At 39.4% G+C, this 19108-nt stretch overlaps 1 protein-coding gene across 2 annotated transcripts in view; it reads left to right on the top strand.

The window, feature by feature from the left end:
• Nucleotides 1-19108, top strand: part of GUCY1A2 (guanylate cyclase 1 soluble subunit alpha 2) — a 295427-nt gene that overhangs the window by 26369 nt on the left and 249950 nt on the right. For both annotated transcript variants that reach the window (XR_006286056.1, XM_037890081.2), the window contains exon 4: nt 12145-12863. Coding sequence is in view for 1 of the 2 variants with exons in the window: in XM_037890081.2 (XP_037746009.1) it covers nt 12145-12863 (719 nt within the window). In the remaining variant the exon portion in view is untranslated. The remainder of the gene's footprint in view (nt 1-12144; nt 12864-19108) is intronic.

Here is a 19108-nt window from a genome sequence, read left to right as displayed (position 1 = left end):
TAGGTTACATCTAGACTGCAGTCATGGGGTGTGATTGCAGCTTGTGTTGATGTGTCCAAGTTAGGTTTAGTCTCACAAGGCCAGCCCTCTGAGTGATTGCTTTGAGTTCTGGGCTGGCTTGTATAGCCTATGCTGAGGCTTGCGCTGCCATGGTCTCCCTGTTCTGGGACCTGAGCTAGCTAGATTAAAGATAGCTTGGTTATGCTGGCTCCTACCCATGCATAGACATAGCCTCTGTTCCTGCTCTTCTCTGGAGCATCAGTAAGGTTTTATCAATTCTCAGTCTGTGAAAGCTGATATAAATCCACATGGAAAGAAAAAAAAGCAGAGAACTTTTTTCTAAGAACTTTAATTTAAAATGGGGCATTTAACCCTTTTTCTTCAATAAAACTTTTCATTTTTATTGTTTTGGAGAAACCTTTACAGGCCACCGGTTAATTCGCTAAATTTAACATAGCGCTTTGAAGATGTAAAGTGCTAAATATTATTTATCATTGCTACAAGTAAAACTTACTACTGATTTTTAGTCACGGTAATATCACAGCTGACATTATAAACCCTTGTGTTTATATATACAGGATATAGAAATCAATGATAAATTTGCTCTGAAATTTGTCTTGCAGTGAATTTGCATATGAGTTATTTAACCACCTTGAAATTGCACTGTTACTGATCTATGCATAGAAAATACTATTAGTGCTAAGTATTATTCATTATTATTATTTCTTTAAAGCATCTTACTAGCATTAGATGATTTTTGAATTTTCAGTACTGCACTTATGGTACCTGGGGCTATATTTTCTATGAAGTCTTGTAATCTAAGAACTCTTGGGCCTTGCTAGTACTGTTTGAGAGTCCTCCAAGGAAATCCCAAGGTGCTGCAGGAGATGAGGGTAAGGGGCATAACCAGTGGCATTCTCAGCACTTAATAGTTTCCCTTTCGCTTGGTAATGAACAAAAGCCTGAACAGGGTCCATTTTCAGGAGATTAGGCGGCTGGAGATTTCTCATCCCAAGGATGAAGTCCTGACCTTGTGTGATAATTAAAGATCTCATTACCCTCTTTTCAAGAGAACTGGTATCAACTCTAGTATTCTAGCTGCATTCCAGTCTGGGTTATTACATTCTGCTTAACTAAAATCCCTCTTGCAGTTGGAGTAACCATTTGTCTTCCTCTTCTGCCTCAAACTGTTATAGAGGGTTGGTGTGCACTGTAAAATAGCGGATATGTTCCATCTAAGAGATGGCTGCATTTTACTGATGGTCGACGTGCTTCCTCTTCATTAGGACCCTTACCAGGCAAGGTGCTGAGTGCCTGCTGAGAGGTTCTGAGTGCCCTCTTCTCATTAACTTCAGCAGGAGTTAAGAGCAGGCACTCAGCACCTTGTAGAACTGGGCCAGAAGTGCTCTAGGATTTTTCAGAATTAATGACATCACAAAAATATACAATGCAGTATTATGTAAAGTGATTTTTTTTTTTGCTTTTATTGTTAAATAGTTGAATCCTTACCCTTCAAAATCATCCATTGTACATATCTTCTTGACTCATGCAGAGGAATCTCTCTTTATAATATTATAAATACATAATAATATTGTAAGAGGCCAGACTAAAAACTCTGTACTTATTTTCACTATGAAACTACAGCTTTCATGGTCTATCAAGTCTATGTGTGCGTTTAAAATTGGTTATGAATACTTGTGTGTGTTCTTAAAATAATGTCTAAGGCCTTGATCATGAAACACAATCTAATAGTGAGGGCCCAGGAGCTGCAGCGGATGCAGGGATCTCTACTGAGCAGATCATGGGACCTAAATATCTGTTTTCTTCAGGGAACTATGCTGGTCTGAGTAACAGGTACATTTAAAAAAAAACCAATTATTAAATAAGGTGGGAGGAAGTTACTATTAGGAAATCATTTTTTTTTTTTTTTTTTTTTTTTAAATTTGAAGTTGAGTTTAGGACAAGAAATTTTAAATTTAAGGTAAATTCTAAAGGTAATTATTAATAAACACTTACTTCCTTCTCCTCATCCAATGGCATGAATTTAGGAAGGAATATCAGCATTTAAGACTTACTTTGTGTCACAACAGCCAAACTGTTAATGAAGGCTGCTTAATTAGTTCTCAGTTCTATATGTGACAGTTATTTTCCTGGATGAATAGGGAATAATGAGAGACTGCTTTATACAAATGGGAAATAAGCACTGAGGTGTGTAATCAGTACAATTGATCTTATTATGACATTGTTGAGACAGAAGACTTGAGTGGTGTGATGGTATTTAAACAAATGTTAATTCAAATTCTGCTCTCATTTTATTTAATTTATAATAAAGATTACCCATCTGGCACTCTGTTTTACTTCATGCAACCCAGGGGTTGTGCCTGTTTATGCTAGAGGTCAATATTTGCTAGCGTGGGTTGCATGGACAATTATATCTAGGTTATCGTTTTGACTTCAGTCCTTACATCCAGATTTGATACAGAAGACCCTGGAACTTTGGCTTCCATTTGTAGTAATGGAACAAAGCCGTTTCTTAAAGGTACCTATTCTATCTTACTTGTGAATACTTCAGTATGATTCACCGCTCCTGACCCACTGACTCTCAAATTCTCATTCTGTGTTCCTTGACAAAACACAGCGAACACTGAGATCATTAGTAGACCTGGGAGATAGTGGACAAATGCCTCACTTTGTTGTCTTGGTATTTACACTATTCACAGAACAGTGATGTTTGATAAGATATGCGTTCAGCTTTGTGTGTGTAATTTATACTGTATGAATACTGGAATTTTTCCCTTAGTAAGCTGTCACTAACAGTGTAAAGCAGTCAATCTCAATAAAAGGACCCAATTCTCCTCTCGCCCTCACTGATTTTACACTGAGGCAACTCCATTGACATCAGTTGTTTTACTTCTGTGTCACACCAGAGTCATAAAGGCATCACTCTGCCTGGTATGGGACATGGCTAAGAGATAATCTCAGGTCAGGGCGTATACCCCAAACTGGTGGTATAAGATTGATCATAAGATTTCACCAAGTCAGTAACAAATGTGTGCTTTCAAAATACTATACTAGTTATTATGAAGCCACAGGCTGTCCCCTTCAGGGCCTCTAGCCCCTCATGTGCCATACAGGCAAACCAGACTTTATGATGAAAGGCCATTTACACCCAAATTAATTTCACATTAGGTTCTTCCAGCTCCAAAGAACCAGCCACTCACCAAAACATACTTCAGGATCTCACCCAAAACTCATGCAGGTAGCCAATCCTTTAGTAAACTAAAAACTAAAGGTTTAGAAATCACAGTCCAGAGGTGTGGGGGAGGCATGAGGCAAGAAGGTGATGTGACCGTCTCCAATTTATACCCCCCGTCCATGTGCATGGAAAAATACTGGCTCAAACATGGAGCTATGCATCACATGTTCTACGTGCCCTGCTGAGTCACTGGGCCTCCTTGGCCATATGCTATCTGAGGCATCCTCAGGAGGGGCACTGGAAGAGTTGATTCTCCTTAATGGCCCATCAACACCTGGCTGGCTAATCTTGATGTAAATCTGTCTTGTGGGTGTTACGTGTCATGTCACTGAATCTCTGTGTCTCAATTCCCTATCTGTAAAATGGGGATAATACTTCCTTTCTTTAACCTTTACCCTGTAACACCTGTCTGTCCTGTCTATGGTCCTTGAGGCAGGACTTTCTCATACTATTTTTCCTAGAGCACCCAGTGGAACAAGGCCCAGGTCTTATCTGGGACTGCTAGCCAATACTTTAATACAAATAAATTTTACATGGCTTAGATTAAGACCAAACATATCTCCAAAATATGGCAATGCACTGTATGACTCACGACAGCACTGAACTTTCTAACCTGAGAGAATCAGAGAAGGGGATAGCAGGAATTTAAATTGGTAGCTATTGGAAAATGTGGACCAAGAGCTTGTTTTACTCTGTGCTCTAAAGGTGACCACACTGAGGCTCAAACTTCTACCTGGGGAAGTGAATTTCAGAAGCATGGTCTTGCTACTGAGAACACGCTGTACTCTGCTGCCATGTTTTTCTCAGAGGTGATTATTAGTATTATTTGTTATTTGTATGACCGTAACACCTAGAAGCTCTAGTCATGGAGCAGTAGCCCATTGTGCTAGGTGCTGTACAAACACAGAACAAAAAGATGGTCACTGGGGAAACATTCCAAGAAGACTGTGCTGAAGGCATGTGTTATATAATGGGGAAGTACCTAGTTCTCTTATTTGACTAGCACTCTTGTAAAAATTTCTGAACTGTTACACTTCACTTTATTTCTCATGCCCTAACACAATCTGTATAGAAAGTTATGCAAAAATATTCTCATTGTGTACAAACATGGTGAAGAACAACTTCCCTCCTCTCCCATCACACAGTTGTTACGGGTTTTGCGAAAGAGGGAAAGTTTTCACTGTCTCTTCTGTTCTTTGCAAAAATGAAAGGCAGTTTCTGCAAACAGAAATCATATTTTTGCATTGGAAGTTGACAATATTTTTCTTGGAACATGTTTGCAACTTTGCTAAACGCCACCATTAATAGTTGTGTTGGCTGCTGGAAGTGATGAAATTTAACCCTGGATCTAATTAATGAACATTTGCAAAAATCTATTTTCAAATGTGAATACTTGACAAGTAAAAAAGTATTTTTGTGCAGCCTTTATTGAGAGAGAAATGACAGGTGACCAGATCCTGTTGGCTTTTAATGGAAGTTGGGCACCTCACTTACATTTGCATCTTTGAAAACATCACTGCTTATTTACACTGTGTAACATCTAACCACTAGTTCTCAACCAGGAGTACATGTACCCCTGGGGGACACTCAGAAGTCTTCTAGGAAGTACATCAACTCATCTAGGTATTAGCCTCATTGGACAACAGGCTACATAAAAAGCACTAGCGAGATCAGTATAAACTAAAATTTCATACTGACAGTGACTTGTTTATACTGCTCTATATACTATACTCTGAAAAGCAAGTACAATATTTTTATTCCAATTGATTTATTTCATAATTATGTGGTAAAAATGAGAAAGTCAGCAATTTTTCAGTAACAGTGTACTGGGACATTTTGTATTTTTATGTCTGATTTTGTAAGCAAGTAGTTTCTAAGTGAGGTGAAACTTGAGGATGCTCAAGACAAATCAGACTCCTGAAAGGGCACAGTAGTCTGGAAAGGTTGAGGGCCAATGATCTACACTAGACATGCTGTATAAGCACCTGATCTTGCTAGAAGCTATCTGCACTATATGAATGATCAATAAACAGCCTCAAACAAAAGACCTGGAAATAATTTGTACTGGCAACAATTCTGTTTATCTTTAAAAAAAAATAAGCAACTAAAAATCCACTGTAATTATGTTCTTAAAAAAAGTCCACAGCATGAGTCAATGACTCCTCTGTGACATGCAAATTTGATACATTGTAAATACTATTTCCCATTTGTTCTAAATTTACTGTCTTTTAATTTTGTTGAGTATCCCCTTGTTTTTGTAATGTGAGAGAAAGATAAATAATGGACTGATCAGTCAATTTTAAGTGAATAACTTCATGCGCTCAAAACAGTATATATGCCTTCAGCATCATCTTCCTTGTGCTAAGATCTGGATGCACCCCAGGAAGCAAATCCTAACTGAGTTAAAATTGTTAAAAAAATGTTGCAAACGGTCTAAAGGGAAACAGATATCAAATGGTAGAGGTGTGTCAAAATCAATGTGTTTTAGAAACAGATGGGGCTTGCTCCTGCATTCAGATTCTGTACAGAGCTCCCATAATTGTGCAGATGATGCACCACACTGACAATATATAAGTAAAATAAACAAAATTATTTATATAATTACTGAATTAATGTAATTGCTGAAATTAGCAACTCTATATCAGAAATGTGCATATGGGTATAACAATTGATCTCAGACTGCAAACGCTTCAAGGTAATTCTGTGTTTACTGATACTTACCAGTGCCTACTGGAACCCCAATCCAAATCAGAGACTCTAGGTGCTACTATAATATAAGCATTTAATAATAGCAATAGTAAATTGAACAAACTGGAGCAATGGAATCGGAGTTGATATATAAAAATGTCTTGGTAATTAAAAGACTAATAAAAGGAGTACTTGTTTTCCACTACATGCATCTGATGAAGTGAGCTGTAGCTCACGGAAGCTTACGCTCAAATAAATTGGTTAGTCTCTAAGGTGCCACAAATCCTCCTTTTCTTTTTGTGGATACAGACTAACACGGCTGCTACGCTGAAAAGAATAATAGACACACTTGAATTACAAGCCCCACTGGATGCTGTAGTACTGTGTATTATTAAAAAGAGGAGAAACTGCCAATAGTTAAGAGTAGTTAAAGATTGTGATATACATAACAACTTGTCAAAGGTCAGTAAATAAAATACAAGACAGTTTATATATTCGAGGAAACAGGAGAAGCCTTTTGGGATGTCAGTAAAGTATGCTTCTGCACTAAAAACTGGTAACTCTTAAGCCAGCAGATGAATTCTCTTTATGTATTTAGAGACATATTTGCTTACTGAAATGACAAAAATAAGTTTGTTTGCTTATTCCTATTTGCCCTGCAGAGGCAACATAGCTGAAAGGGAATGAACTGGATTCTATTCATGTCTGAGCATTATCAACACACTGTTCTCAAGTTCCAGTCAGTTACACGTGTGCAGACCTATTTAAGCAATAGGCTTCCCCATATGTGAATGACAGCATACACTGAAGATAGTGGAGTTGCTCTGGTGTTGCAGGGGGCCTGCTCTGGCTTGCAGAACCTCTGTTACTGAAAATGTGTGGGAAGAAAATAACAGTTTATTTCTAGGCTATCAGGTTGAGTTTCCAGAGCTGGTAGTGTGTGGTGTGGGGAAAATCTTTTTGCTTGTAGCCTGGAACTCATTGAGAGGCAGTGATCATGATGTTATTTTTAGTCACTTGTTAGAGTAGAACTACATTTTAAACATTATTAGAAAAAATATTATTTTCATTATAAACACAGGTAAAGCAAATATTACAGGTAAGCACATGTGGGTAAAACTTTTTAACGAACCTTTTCTATTTATGTAAATTATTAAATTGTACAAGGTATCTAGATATATATATATATATATATATATATATATATATATATATATATATATATATATATATATATATATATATATATATATAGCTCTACAAAGTAAGTTGTAGTACAGTTTTACAGCTGTGCCAAAGCTGTATGTAAAGATATAAAATGATTTTACTATGGTTATATGCAACCAATAAAAATGACCATTTAAAAACTATTGTCCAGCTTCCTCCATTTGATACAGAATTTCTCTTTATACTCAAGTTATGCCAAAGTACTTAACAGATTAATTAGATATAGGTCATACTGTCATTTAGAGGCCAATTGATCAGCTAATACGCACTCAGGTGTGTCCTACACCCATCGGAATCTGTTTTATTGAGAGAGTGAATGTTGGTTCAAATATTAGTTTTTCCTATTGTTTTTAAATGGTGTCCTGGAATCTTCAACTTCTGCCTAAACCACCATCAGATAAAAGCAAAAGAGAGTTGTTATGAAGGGGAGACTAAATATTTACTGTAAATGTACTTCATTAAGGAAACTTTTGCTACACCCAGGGGATCAGAACCTAGTCTTTTGTTCATGATATGAATGTTAGAACTGCAAATTGTATCTCACCTGTACCATTCACTAGATGACACTACAATTCTCTTAAGGGCTATCCCAGATAGTATGTGTTAATATATACCAATGTACTATTGGCTGCTGTTGTCTCCTTGGTTCACTCTACAGGAATAATTGGATGGATTATAGTTGCTTCGATATGATCCGTAGCTGAATCCAAGGGTATTTTGTTGTTTTGATCCCATCTTTCACCTTCTCATTGATTCTGAAGAGCTTGTATGATGGGATTTCTTTTATGTTAGATTATGTTAAGAAAGGGACAGAGAATAACACTGAAGATCTGATAAATGACTTTATATAAATAGATGGTATGCTCATACCTCAAACACTGTATTCAATTTTGGACATTCCCCTGCAAAAATATTGTAGTAGAAATGTAAAAGGATCAGCGAAAGATGGTAAAAATGAACAATCACAGAAAGACTATGAGAAGAGAGAGAAAAGATTCTCAAAATAGAAGAAAAAGAATGGGAGATACTTAGTTTAATTGAATGGCAACGAATTATGTAGATACTTGTTGATATAACATACAATTAACTTGTAGGATTCTCAAAATATTGCAACTTGATGCTGAAAAAAATGTTTAGGAGGAATATTTATTAAATCAGTCTTTTATATTAATAATAAAATATCCACAGACTTACTACTATCCTCTTATTGCGGGATAGCAGCCAACCACTAATTGTTGCAGCTAGGGAGAAGCTTCCCCCAGAGCTTGTTATTGCATAATTGGTCATTAGATGATACAGTTTCTCTCAAGCATCTGGTACTAGCCACTGTTGAGACAGAATGCCTTGGCAGATGGACCATTGATTTGATCTGGTATGGCAATTTCTGTGCTTCTAACAATGGTGCTAGTGTTTCCTTTTTTTATACCTAAACAGATTTAACAGGCTGGGGAAAAAATTCCAATTGAGAGAGAGTGAAAATAACTAAGACTCTTTATATAGGAAATTAATAAGAGGGGATGAGGTAAAGAGAAACAAAAAAATGAACTTTATAGAGATGGTAGGTGGATTGCAAGAGCAAGGGGATGTTCAGCGAAATAGAAAAGTGGTAGAGTTAAAAGTTCTAAAAGAAAATACTTAATCATACAAGGCACAAATAGCCTGTGGAACTCCATGCCACCAGATATCACAAAGGCTAAGAGCTTAGTATGACTGAAAATGGGATGATGATTGTTTTTTGATAATGGGAACATCCAGAATTACAATACAATTTGTGTTACCTAAAGAAGAGCTCTGTGTAGCTCAGAAGCTTGTCTTTCACCAATAGAAGTTGGTCCAATAAAAAATATTACCTCACCCACCTTGTTTCTCTGCATTACAATAGTAAATTGTAAAAAAAAAATAGTAATAAAAAATTGAACAAGATATAAACCCTCATGCTTCAGGGCATAAATCAGTTTCTAATTCATGGGGATTAGGAAGAAACTTTCTCTATGGGTGGGATATTCCATACCTGCCTACTTCAGGGTTTCTTTCACCCTTCAAAAAAACGAAAAGGAGGACTTGTGGCACCTTAGAGACTAACAAATTTATTTGAGCATAAGCTTTCATGAGCTACAGCTGAAGTGAGCTGTAGCTCACAAAAGCTTATGTTCAAATAAATTTGTTAGTCTCTAGGGTGCCACAAGTCCTCCTTTTCTTTTTGTGGATACAGACTAAGACGGCTGCTACTCTTTCACCCTTCTGTAAAGCATCTGGTCATGGGCATTGTCAGACAAAATTCTGGATTAGAAAAACCACTGATCTGATCCAGTTTGGCCACTTCTGTTTTTCTATGTCTGATTCACTGCTATGTTACTCCAGTGGAGCAGGTGTAACTCCACGGATTAACGCCTAAAATGTTTAAAAAGGTAATGGCATATCCTGTGGCCATATCACTGAACCTAATTTCATAAAATAACCCGCATTGGTTGGGGTTGGTACTTGGCTGGAAGATGTTAGAGACCTGTGCAAAAGTAATGGTGGTGATTCAGTAACTGACACCCTTTCCTCTACTAGGAGGCATTGTACTACTGAGGTACTCTCTTTTGGATTATCCATAAAACCACAGTTCTGACCACTTGTGGTTATAAAAGGTCCCATGATATTTTTTGGAAGAGTAGGGCTTTCAACCCGGGTATTCTGGCCAAATGCCAATATGAATAATTATATTCTGCTACCTACCTAAATGTATCCTGTTAATTTTCCTGCATAAGTTATTTTTCTTTATGTTCTGTCTTGAGCTGATGTGCCATATTAAGAGCTTTTAAACTCATGTCACATCCCAGATGTGGGCAAAAAGATCACTACGTATAGTTTGTAAATCAGTTTGGATGAAGGGTGCTGTGTAAATACCAAACATCAGTAGAACTGGGCAAAATTTTTTGTTTGAAACTTTCTTTGGCAACACCAAAATGTTTCATAAATGTGTATTGGTTTCTGCCAAATTGTTTTTGTAGGACAAAAAAAAAAGCTGAAAAAGTTGAAATGTTTCCTTTTAACATTTTTAAAATGAAACATTTCATTTTTTATCTTTTTAAAAGAATTTGTTTCTATATTCCCTTCAGTTATTTTTTTTAAAAATCTGAAATAAAAACAGTTTCACTCTGAGTCAAACATAACATTTTGTTTGACCCACAATACTTTTTTTTTTTTTTTTTGAACTTTTTGATTTGCTGAAAATTTTGAAAAACTTCAATTTTGGGTGAATCTAAAATGATTTTTTTGTTTAATTTTCAGAATTTCCAGCAAACTGAAAAATCAGTAATTTCCGGGGCTCTAGTTGTTGTAATTATAGCCATGTGCTTACTCAAATACTTCTTTGAGATTATTATCAAAGTTTTGTTCTGCAAACAATAGATTAATAACTTCTGCTATTCTCATGTCTCTGGGCATGAAACTATTTTAATTGGTTCTTCCAAGTTCAGAAGCCTATGAGCTATCCAAACAAATGATGTAATGGTCTTCAGAGATCCACTGGTATTTTACTGAAGATAGCATAGGACATGTTGAATATGTATTATAATGAAGATCTGATTTGTACCCTTAGGAAATAAATGACTATGTCCTTCATTTCTATTGGAATAATTAGAACCAGCTGCCATGGATTTAACTAGTATGTGTTACATTTAATAAAAATGATGCACTGGAGGAAATTTTTTTGTTTGTTGAATTTATTTTTGCTGCACACTCTTACACTGGGTATATATTCTAATAATTCACATGAAAATTATCCTACCAGATCTAGCAACTGGACACACATATGCTATGCACATTGTAACTCCAGCGTTTGATATACTGATTAAATGCAAATAATGCTTAAAAGAGCATTCCTAGAAAATAGTAGAGATATGAAAATGTTTAGTCGTCACCTTAAAATGGAATTTTCTAAAGTTGCCTTTAAGATAGTTACTAGCAAACCAAAGCAGCAATTGATGTACATTGTTAGTCTGGGATCTTTTTATTGCTGCGATATTTTACTGCCTGCATGCAATGTTTGGTATCATCACTTTTCAGAAATGAAAGCCTTTTGAGTTTCTGTGATGGGAACATGGAAAGATCTAGTACATTAGCGGTGGATGACTCATTAGCCCCTTCACCCTCTGCCGCAAAAACGCTTTTCCAGGTGGCTAAGCCTGGAAGCATTGCACGAGCTATGTTCTCAATTTCAAGCAATTCAGAGAAAGGGGTTATTTCATCTTATTCTTTAGCAATCCCTAGTGGTCAGTGTAGGAAAAGTATTTCAGTCTCTGAGACTGTCTTACTTCATGGTTGCAGAGTAAATGCAGCCAGAAGAGGTATATTTGAGTGGCTAGTTGTGGGTTTTGCATTGTTCTGTGGAAGTCCTAGGTTTGATTTCCAGTCCCAGTCTTTGACTCAGTGGGGACTGGGACTGTTGCAAAGACAATGAGGGGGAAGGAGAACTATTGTGTTACTCTGTAGTGATCCCACTGTCCAATTCAAAGGTGGTACTAAAAGATTCTGAAGGAAGTTCTGTCTAGTCATCCTCATTGCAAAGGGTGGTCAGATAATGTGGTAGTGTGTGAGATATAAAGCATGAGGAAAGTGTAGTCTTTGGGCTCTAACCGGAATGAGAAAAGGTAAAAGTGCATGAATCACAAACTGTGGCTGATAGCGGGACATGGGACTGGGGAGTGAGGAAGGAAGATGGTCAGGAAAAAAAAAAAGCAGCCCAGAATGTGATGCAGACATCTTCGGGTCACCCACAGAGACCAAATGAAATCTGGTAGCTTTTGCCCTAGGGAAATGGGAGTCCCACTAGCAGGTATCCTTCATGAAGAAACTTTTAGAATAAGGGAGAAATCATAATCTGGTGGCTGGGGGGAAGCCCAAAACAAACGCAGATTAAAAAGGAAAAATGTTGCACAACAACAACCCCACCACACTGTTGACATATATTTACCATTGCCCTGTAGGTCTGAAGTTTGAGGAGATGCAAGAAAAATTTGGGGAGGAATTCTTCAATATCTGCTTTGATGAGAATGAAAGAGTTCTTCGCGCTGTAGGTGGCACATTGCAGGACTTCTTCAATGGCTTTGATGCTCTGCTGGAGCACATTAGAACTTCATTTGGAAGACTGGCCACTCTGGAATCCCCTTCTTTCAGATGCAAAGAGCTCCCCGAAGGCAACCTCATGCTCCACTACTTTCACCCTCATCATATTGTTGGATTTGCAATGATGGGAATGATAAAGGCAGCAGCAAAGAAGATCTACCATTTGGAAGTGGATGTGGAACAAGTCACGAATGATAAACTGTACTCAGAGGGGTCAAACCCAGGTAATTGCAGCTGTCTTACTTTTATTATCAAAGAACGTGAAAATGCAAATATCACAAAAGCACTTCCACTCGGATCATCGCAGTCTCCCTCAGACCTGAGGATAAGCATCAGCACCTTCTGCAGAGCTTTCCCCTTCCATCTGATGTTTGATCCAAACATGCTGGTGCTCCAGCTTGGGGAAGGCCTTAGGAAGCAGCTCAAATGTGATACTCACAAAACATTGAAATTCCAGGACTGCTTTGAGATAGTTTCCCCGAAGGTCAGTGCCACATTTGAACGAGTCCTTCTGAGATTATCAACACCGTTTGTGATTCGGACCAAACTTGAGGCTTCTGGCTCTGAAAATAAAGATAAGGTAAGAGCATTAATTTAGAATGGGATGTGTGTGTATGAGAAGGGCTCATTTATTTAGAGTGGAACAGCTCAAGGACTATGCACTACTGAAAGCTCACTTAACCCCCCAAAATAAGGCTTAAGTGGGATGTAAGTGGTGCTCTCTGGATTGGGATAAATTTCATCCTACATTATTTATAAACTCTGCATGTGGAGTTATTGCAGATATTTTAAATGCCAGTCAGAAAATTCTCGGTCACAGTGTTGTGTACTAAAACAGTGGTGAAATTCTCAATGCCTTCGTTTGATGTAATGCCTAGGTCTAATCATTAATTTAATTCCAATTTTATTTTAATAATACTGAAAATGACACCATTGAATGTCATTGTTCTCCAGGGAATGCAGTTTTGATATGTTATCTGAAGGGTTTAGCTGTAGGATTCCCATCTACTTTGTAAATCCTACACAACAATTTGAAAACATACTCCTCTCCATGTCTCTCATGCTGCAGAGATATGGGAAATCTGTAGTAATTCACCACTACAATAAATGATGCCCAATACCCTTTATGCCAGTCTTAATAAAGGAAGCTCTGATGCTGTCCTATCATAAAACAAGCCCCAACCCAAAGAATGTTTGTTTACCTTTTGTGGTGAGTGGTAGCAGGTGTTCTTAGGTAGTTTAACACTCCCAGGACGTGGAGATAGTGTGGTGGCTACAAGTGGCCAGATTTTCAAATGAGCTCAGCTTCCATTTAGGCACTTACGATGGCGTAGGGCTTATGTCGGTGTAATTAGGGCAAAGCAGTGTCTGTGTAGACACCACGTTCCTTACATTGGCTGTTGGCTGGAGCTGTGAAATTGACAAGAAAACTGGCTCCCAGTTCCCGAGCTGGGCTGCTGTGGGGTCTCCTGGCTTGGGCTGCCCTCTGGCTCTCTGCTCCCAGTGGGGAGCCCTGCTGCCCCCGCAGGATCCTGGCTCCTCACACCCCACCGGGAGCACAGCAGTCGACTGGACTCCAAGCGCAGATCTCCCTGCCCAAAGTGAGAAGCCCCGGGTGGCTTTCCCACCACTCCTGGCTGGGTGTGGGAAGGTGAGAAGCCCAGGGGGCAGTTGGGCTCCTGGAGGGGAGCTGTGCAGAGCTGAGAGCCCTCTTCAGTCGGTGGAAGTGCTCCTTGTGAGGACATGCATCACCGACAGAAGGAGGGTAGTCTGGACATCAGTCCACGCAGTAATTACTGCCGTGGCTATAAGTCGACCTAACATAGGTCGACTTAAGATTGTAGTATAGACATGTTCTTAATGGGTTACAGATTGGATTTATGGCTCATTACAACAGTCTCTTTATTAAGGCCATTATTTTTAGTGTCTAGTGAAGTTAAGAATATAAATTCCGAGACTCATCTTTTGAAAGTGTTGTACAGGTTCCCTTTGAGGATGACGACTGATAGGTCAGATATGGAGTGATCACTCTGGGAAAAGTGCTCACCCATGGGTAATATGGCTTTCTTGTTTTACCATTTTTCTGTGTGAGTTCATTCGATAGTGTCGTGACTGTCTCGTTTCACCCACATAGTTGTTGTTGGGGCATTTAGTGCACTGAGTGAGGTACACCACATGTTGTGACAGGCATGTATAGGACCCATGGATCTTGAAAGGTGTGTTGTGTGGGGTGTTGTGGGTAGCACTGCAGGAGTGTTAATGAGCCACTTCCCCTTGAATGGCCCCTTAGCATATCTCTTAAACTAAGGCTTTGTCTGCACTGTGCAGCTTTTACAGTTGTGCCACTAAAAGGCATGCAGTGTAACTGCTCTTTGTCGGCAGGAGAGAGCTCTCGTGCTGACAAAAATATGCCACCTCCAGCGAGTGGCAGCAGCGTTGTCGGCAGGAGAGTGCTCCTGCCAACCAAGTGCTGTTCACACCAATGCTTTTCATCAGTAAAACTTTTTGTTGTTTGGGGGTGTGTGTGTTTTTTTTAACACCCCTAAACGACAAAAGTTTTGCCGATGAAGTTCCAGTGTAGATAAATCCTAAACTAACAGAACTAAACAATCTGTTCCATCTTGTATTTAGCTGTGACACTCTTGAGTACCTTTCCCAGACCTGAAGAAGAGCTTTGTAGCTCGAAAGCTTAACTCTTTCACCAACAGAAGTGGGTCCAATAAAGGTATTACCTCACCCACCTTGTCTCTCTAATATCCTGGGATCACATGGCTACAACACTGCAAACATAATAATGATAGTAGGAGCTTTATATTAGTTGACATATTTGCAAGTGTGCATTTACAAAGGTGTTAGCTCAGTGGTTTGAGCATTGCCCTGCTAAACCCAGGGTTATGAGTTCAATCCTTGAAGGGGGCATTTAGGATCTGGGGCAAAAATTGGGGATTGGTCCTGCTTTGAGCAGGGGGTTGGACTAGATGATCTCCTGAGGTCCCTTCCAACCCTGGTATTCTATGACTCAGTATTTAAGAAATAAAGAAAAGGTTCAAACATTTCCAGCTACACACATTTTTCCTCATTGTTTTTTTGAATGAAGTTTTAGAGTAATTATAAATTTCATTTCAACAAGGATATTTCTCAAATTCTTTGTGTGGGTTTACCCAGATTTATTACTCTGACAACACACCCTACATTCCTTTTCACAACTGGGGCTATTCCTAAAACATATATGTTTTACGTGGTTTGTCTTCTTGAGGATAAGGATTATCAAACTTGAATCTTGTGCAAATGGAGCTGTTCTGGTCTAAATAAGACACTCTTAGGGGATGGTCTCTTGATTCGGGTTGCCAATTTTGGTAGGACGTACTCTTGGAGGTTTCATCACACGACATAATCTTTAATTAAAAATGAATCTTTAATTCCTAGAGACTCCAGGAAAATCCTGGAGGGTTGGCAACCCTACTCTTGACCCAAACTCCTTAGAAGGATATTAGGTTGATTTGACATTAGAGTTACAATGTTTGTTATATCAATTAAACTTCTATCAGATATTATGTACAAAGCATAAATTTCAGTATCCAATATATCTTTTAAACCTATCAGAAAGGAAAATAGTATGAATGATAAGGCGAGGTGAAATTTAAACTGCAGCTGTTCTGAATTCATATAACATTCTTTTTAAATGTGGCTTATGGATAAGGAGAGGTTATCTTCCTGACATTTGCTTGTTGTTGGGGACAGATGTGAAAACCTCCTGGAATTTTTCTAACCACTGTGAACATTTATAACATAACCAACTTCAAACATATAGAGGTATTATTATAATTTCAAGCTTCCTGGCTATAACATACTTGTGGCTATAACATACTTGTGGCTATATTGTAATATTCAATTAAAGTGCAAACAAGTACATAACAACTTAATATAAAAAGGAAGTTTATAATAATTTTGCATCAATATTGAGGTTTGTTCACCATTCGTAACTTGCTATAAGACAGGTTTGCCAGACCTCAAATTGTTCCTGTAGCTCTTTTCTGGACCCTTTCCAATTTGTAATCATCCTTTTTAAAGTGTGGACATCAAAACTGGAAGCAGTACTCCAGTAATTCCTCATAGGCTAGCTGGAAAGGGGGATACCGATATTTCTTCCTGTTGTAACATGAGGGCATTAAAAAGGTAACGAGTCACTGAGTTAGGTGATTGTTCTGTTTTGTGGGCTGAGCCCATTTTCTCTGCCAGTTTGGGCCTTCAGAACCCTGCCTTGTTGAACCAAATACACTAATCTGCTGCAACACAGACCCAGAGTCTAACACGCGCCCTCAAAGCTGCAGACTTAACTGAAAACGGCTTAGCAAGTGCTCCTGTCTCTAGCACCCAGACACCCAGCTCCCAATGGGATCAAAACCCCAAATAAATCCATTTTACTCTGTATAAAGCTTATACAGGGTAAACTCATAAATGGTCCACCCTCTATAACACTGACAGAGAGAGACGCACAGCTGTTTGCTCCTAAAGGTATTAATTACTTACTCTGGGTTAATTAATAAGCAGAAGTGATTTTATTAAGTATAAAAAGTATAAAAAGTAGGATTTCATAGAATCATAGAATATCAGGGTTGGAAGGTCATCAGGAGGTCATCTAGTCCAACCCCCTGCTCGAAGCAGGACCAATCCCCAACTAAATCATCCAGCCAGGGCTTTGTCAAGCCTGACCTTAAAAACTTCTAAGGAACGAGATTTCACCACCTCCCTAGGTAACGCATTCCAATGCTTCACCACCCTCCTAGTGAAAAAGTTTTTCCTCATATCCAACCTAAACCTCCCCCTCACTGCAACTTGAGACCATTACTCATCGTTCTGTCATCTGCTACCACTGAGAACAGTCTAGATCCATCCTCTTTGGAACCCGCTTTCAGGTAGTTGAAAGCAGCTATCAAATCCCCCCTCGTTTTTCTCTTCCGCAGACTAAACAATCCCAGTTCCCTTAGCCTCTCCTCATAAGTCGTGTGTTCCAGTCCCTTAATCATTTTTGTTGCCCTCTGCTGGAAGTTTTCCAATTTTTCCACATCCTTCTTGTAGTGTGGGGCCTAAAACTGGATACACAAATGTCGAATAGAGGGGAACGATCACATCCCTCGATCTGCTGGCAATGCCCCTACTTAAACATCCCAAAATGCCATTGGCCTTCTTGGTAACAAGGGCACACTGTTGACTCATATCCAGCTTCTCATCCACTGTAACCCCTAGGTCCTTTTCTGCAGAACTGCTGCCTAGCCATTCGGTCCCTAGTCTGTAGCAGTGCATGGGATTCTTCCGTCCTAAGTGCAGGACTCTGCACTTGTCCTTGTTTAACCTCACCAGATTTCTTTTGGCCCAATTCTCTAATTTGTCTAGGTCCCTCTGTATCCTATCCCTACCCTCCAGTGTATCTACCTCTCCTCCCAGTTTAGTGTCGTCTGCAAACTTGCCGAGGGTGCAATCCACACCATCCTCCAGATCATTAATGAAGATATTGAACAAAACCGGCCCGAGGACCGACCCTTGGGGCACTCCACTTGATACCGGCTGCCAACTAGACATGGAGCCATTGATCACTACCCGTTGAGCCCGACAATCTAGCCAGCTTTCCATCTACCTTATAGTCCATTCATCCAGCCCATACTTCTTTAAATTGCTGACAAGAATACTGTGGGAGACAGTGTCAAAAGCTTTGCTAAAATCAAGGAACAACACGTCCACTGCTTCCCCCTCATCCACAGAGCCAGTTATCTCATCATAGAAAGCAATTAGATTAGTCAGGCATGACTTGCCCTTGGTGAATCCATGCTGACTGTTCCTGATCACATTCCTTTCCTCTAAGTGCTTCAGAATTGATTCCTTGAGGACCAGCTGCATGATTTTTCCAGGGACTGAGGTGAGGCTGACTGGCCTGTAGTTCCCAGGATCCTCCTTCTTCCCTTTTTAAAAGATGGGCACTACATTAGCCTTTTTCCAGTTGTCCGGGACCTCCCCCGATCGCCATGAGTTTTCAAATATAATGGACAATGGCTCTGCAATCACATCTGCCAACTCCTTTAGCGCTCTCGGATGCAGCGCATCCGGCCCCATGGACTTGTGCTCGTCCAGCTTTTCTAAATAGTCCTGAACCACTTCTTTCTCCACAGAGGGCTGGTCACCTCCTCCCCATGCTGTGCTGCCCAGTGCAGTAGTCTGGGAGCTGACCTCGTTTGTGAAGACAGAAGGAAAAAAAGCATTGAGTACATTAGCTTTTTCCACGTCCTCTGTCACTAAGTTGCCTCCCTCATTCAGTAAGGGGCCCACACTTTCCTTGACTTTCTTCTTGTTGCTAACATACCTGAAGAAACCCTTCTTGTTACTCTTAACAACTCTTGCTAGCTGCAACTCCAGGTGTGATTTGGCCTTCCTGATTTCACTCCTGCATGCCTGAGCAATATTTTTGTATTCTTCCCTGGTCATTTGTCCAGTCTTCCACTTCTTGTAAGCTTCTTTTTTGTGTTTAAGATCAGCAAGGATTTCACTGTTAAGCCAAGCTCGTTGCCTGCCACATTTACTATTCTTTCTACACCTCGGGATGGTTTGTCCCTGTAACCTCAATAATGATTCTTTAAAATACAGCCAGGTCTCCTGGACTCCTTTCCCCCTCATGTTATTCTCCCAGGGGATCCTGCTCATCAGTTCCCTGAGGTTGTCAATTCTGCTTTTCTGAAGTCCAGGGTCCGTATTCTGCTGCTCTCGTTTCTTCCTTGTGTGAGGATCCTGAACTCGACCATCTCATGGTCACTGCCTCCCAGGTTCCCATCCACT

The sequence above is a fragment of the Chelonia mydas genome, chromosome 1 (assembly GCF_015237465.2).
Source record: "Chelonia mydas isolate rCheMyd1 chromosome 1, rCheMyd1.pri.v2, whole genome shotgun sequence".
NCBI lineage: Eukaryota > Metazoa > Chordata > Testudines > Cheloniidae > Chelonia > Chelonia mydas.
The sequence above is the reverse complement of the archived record's forward strand: the minus strand, read 5'-3'. Positions and strand labels throughout refer to the sequence as shown.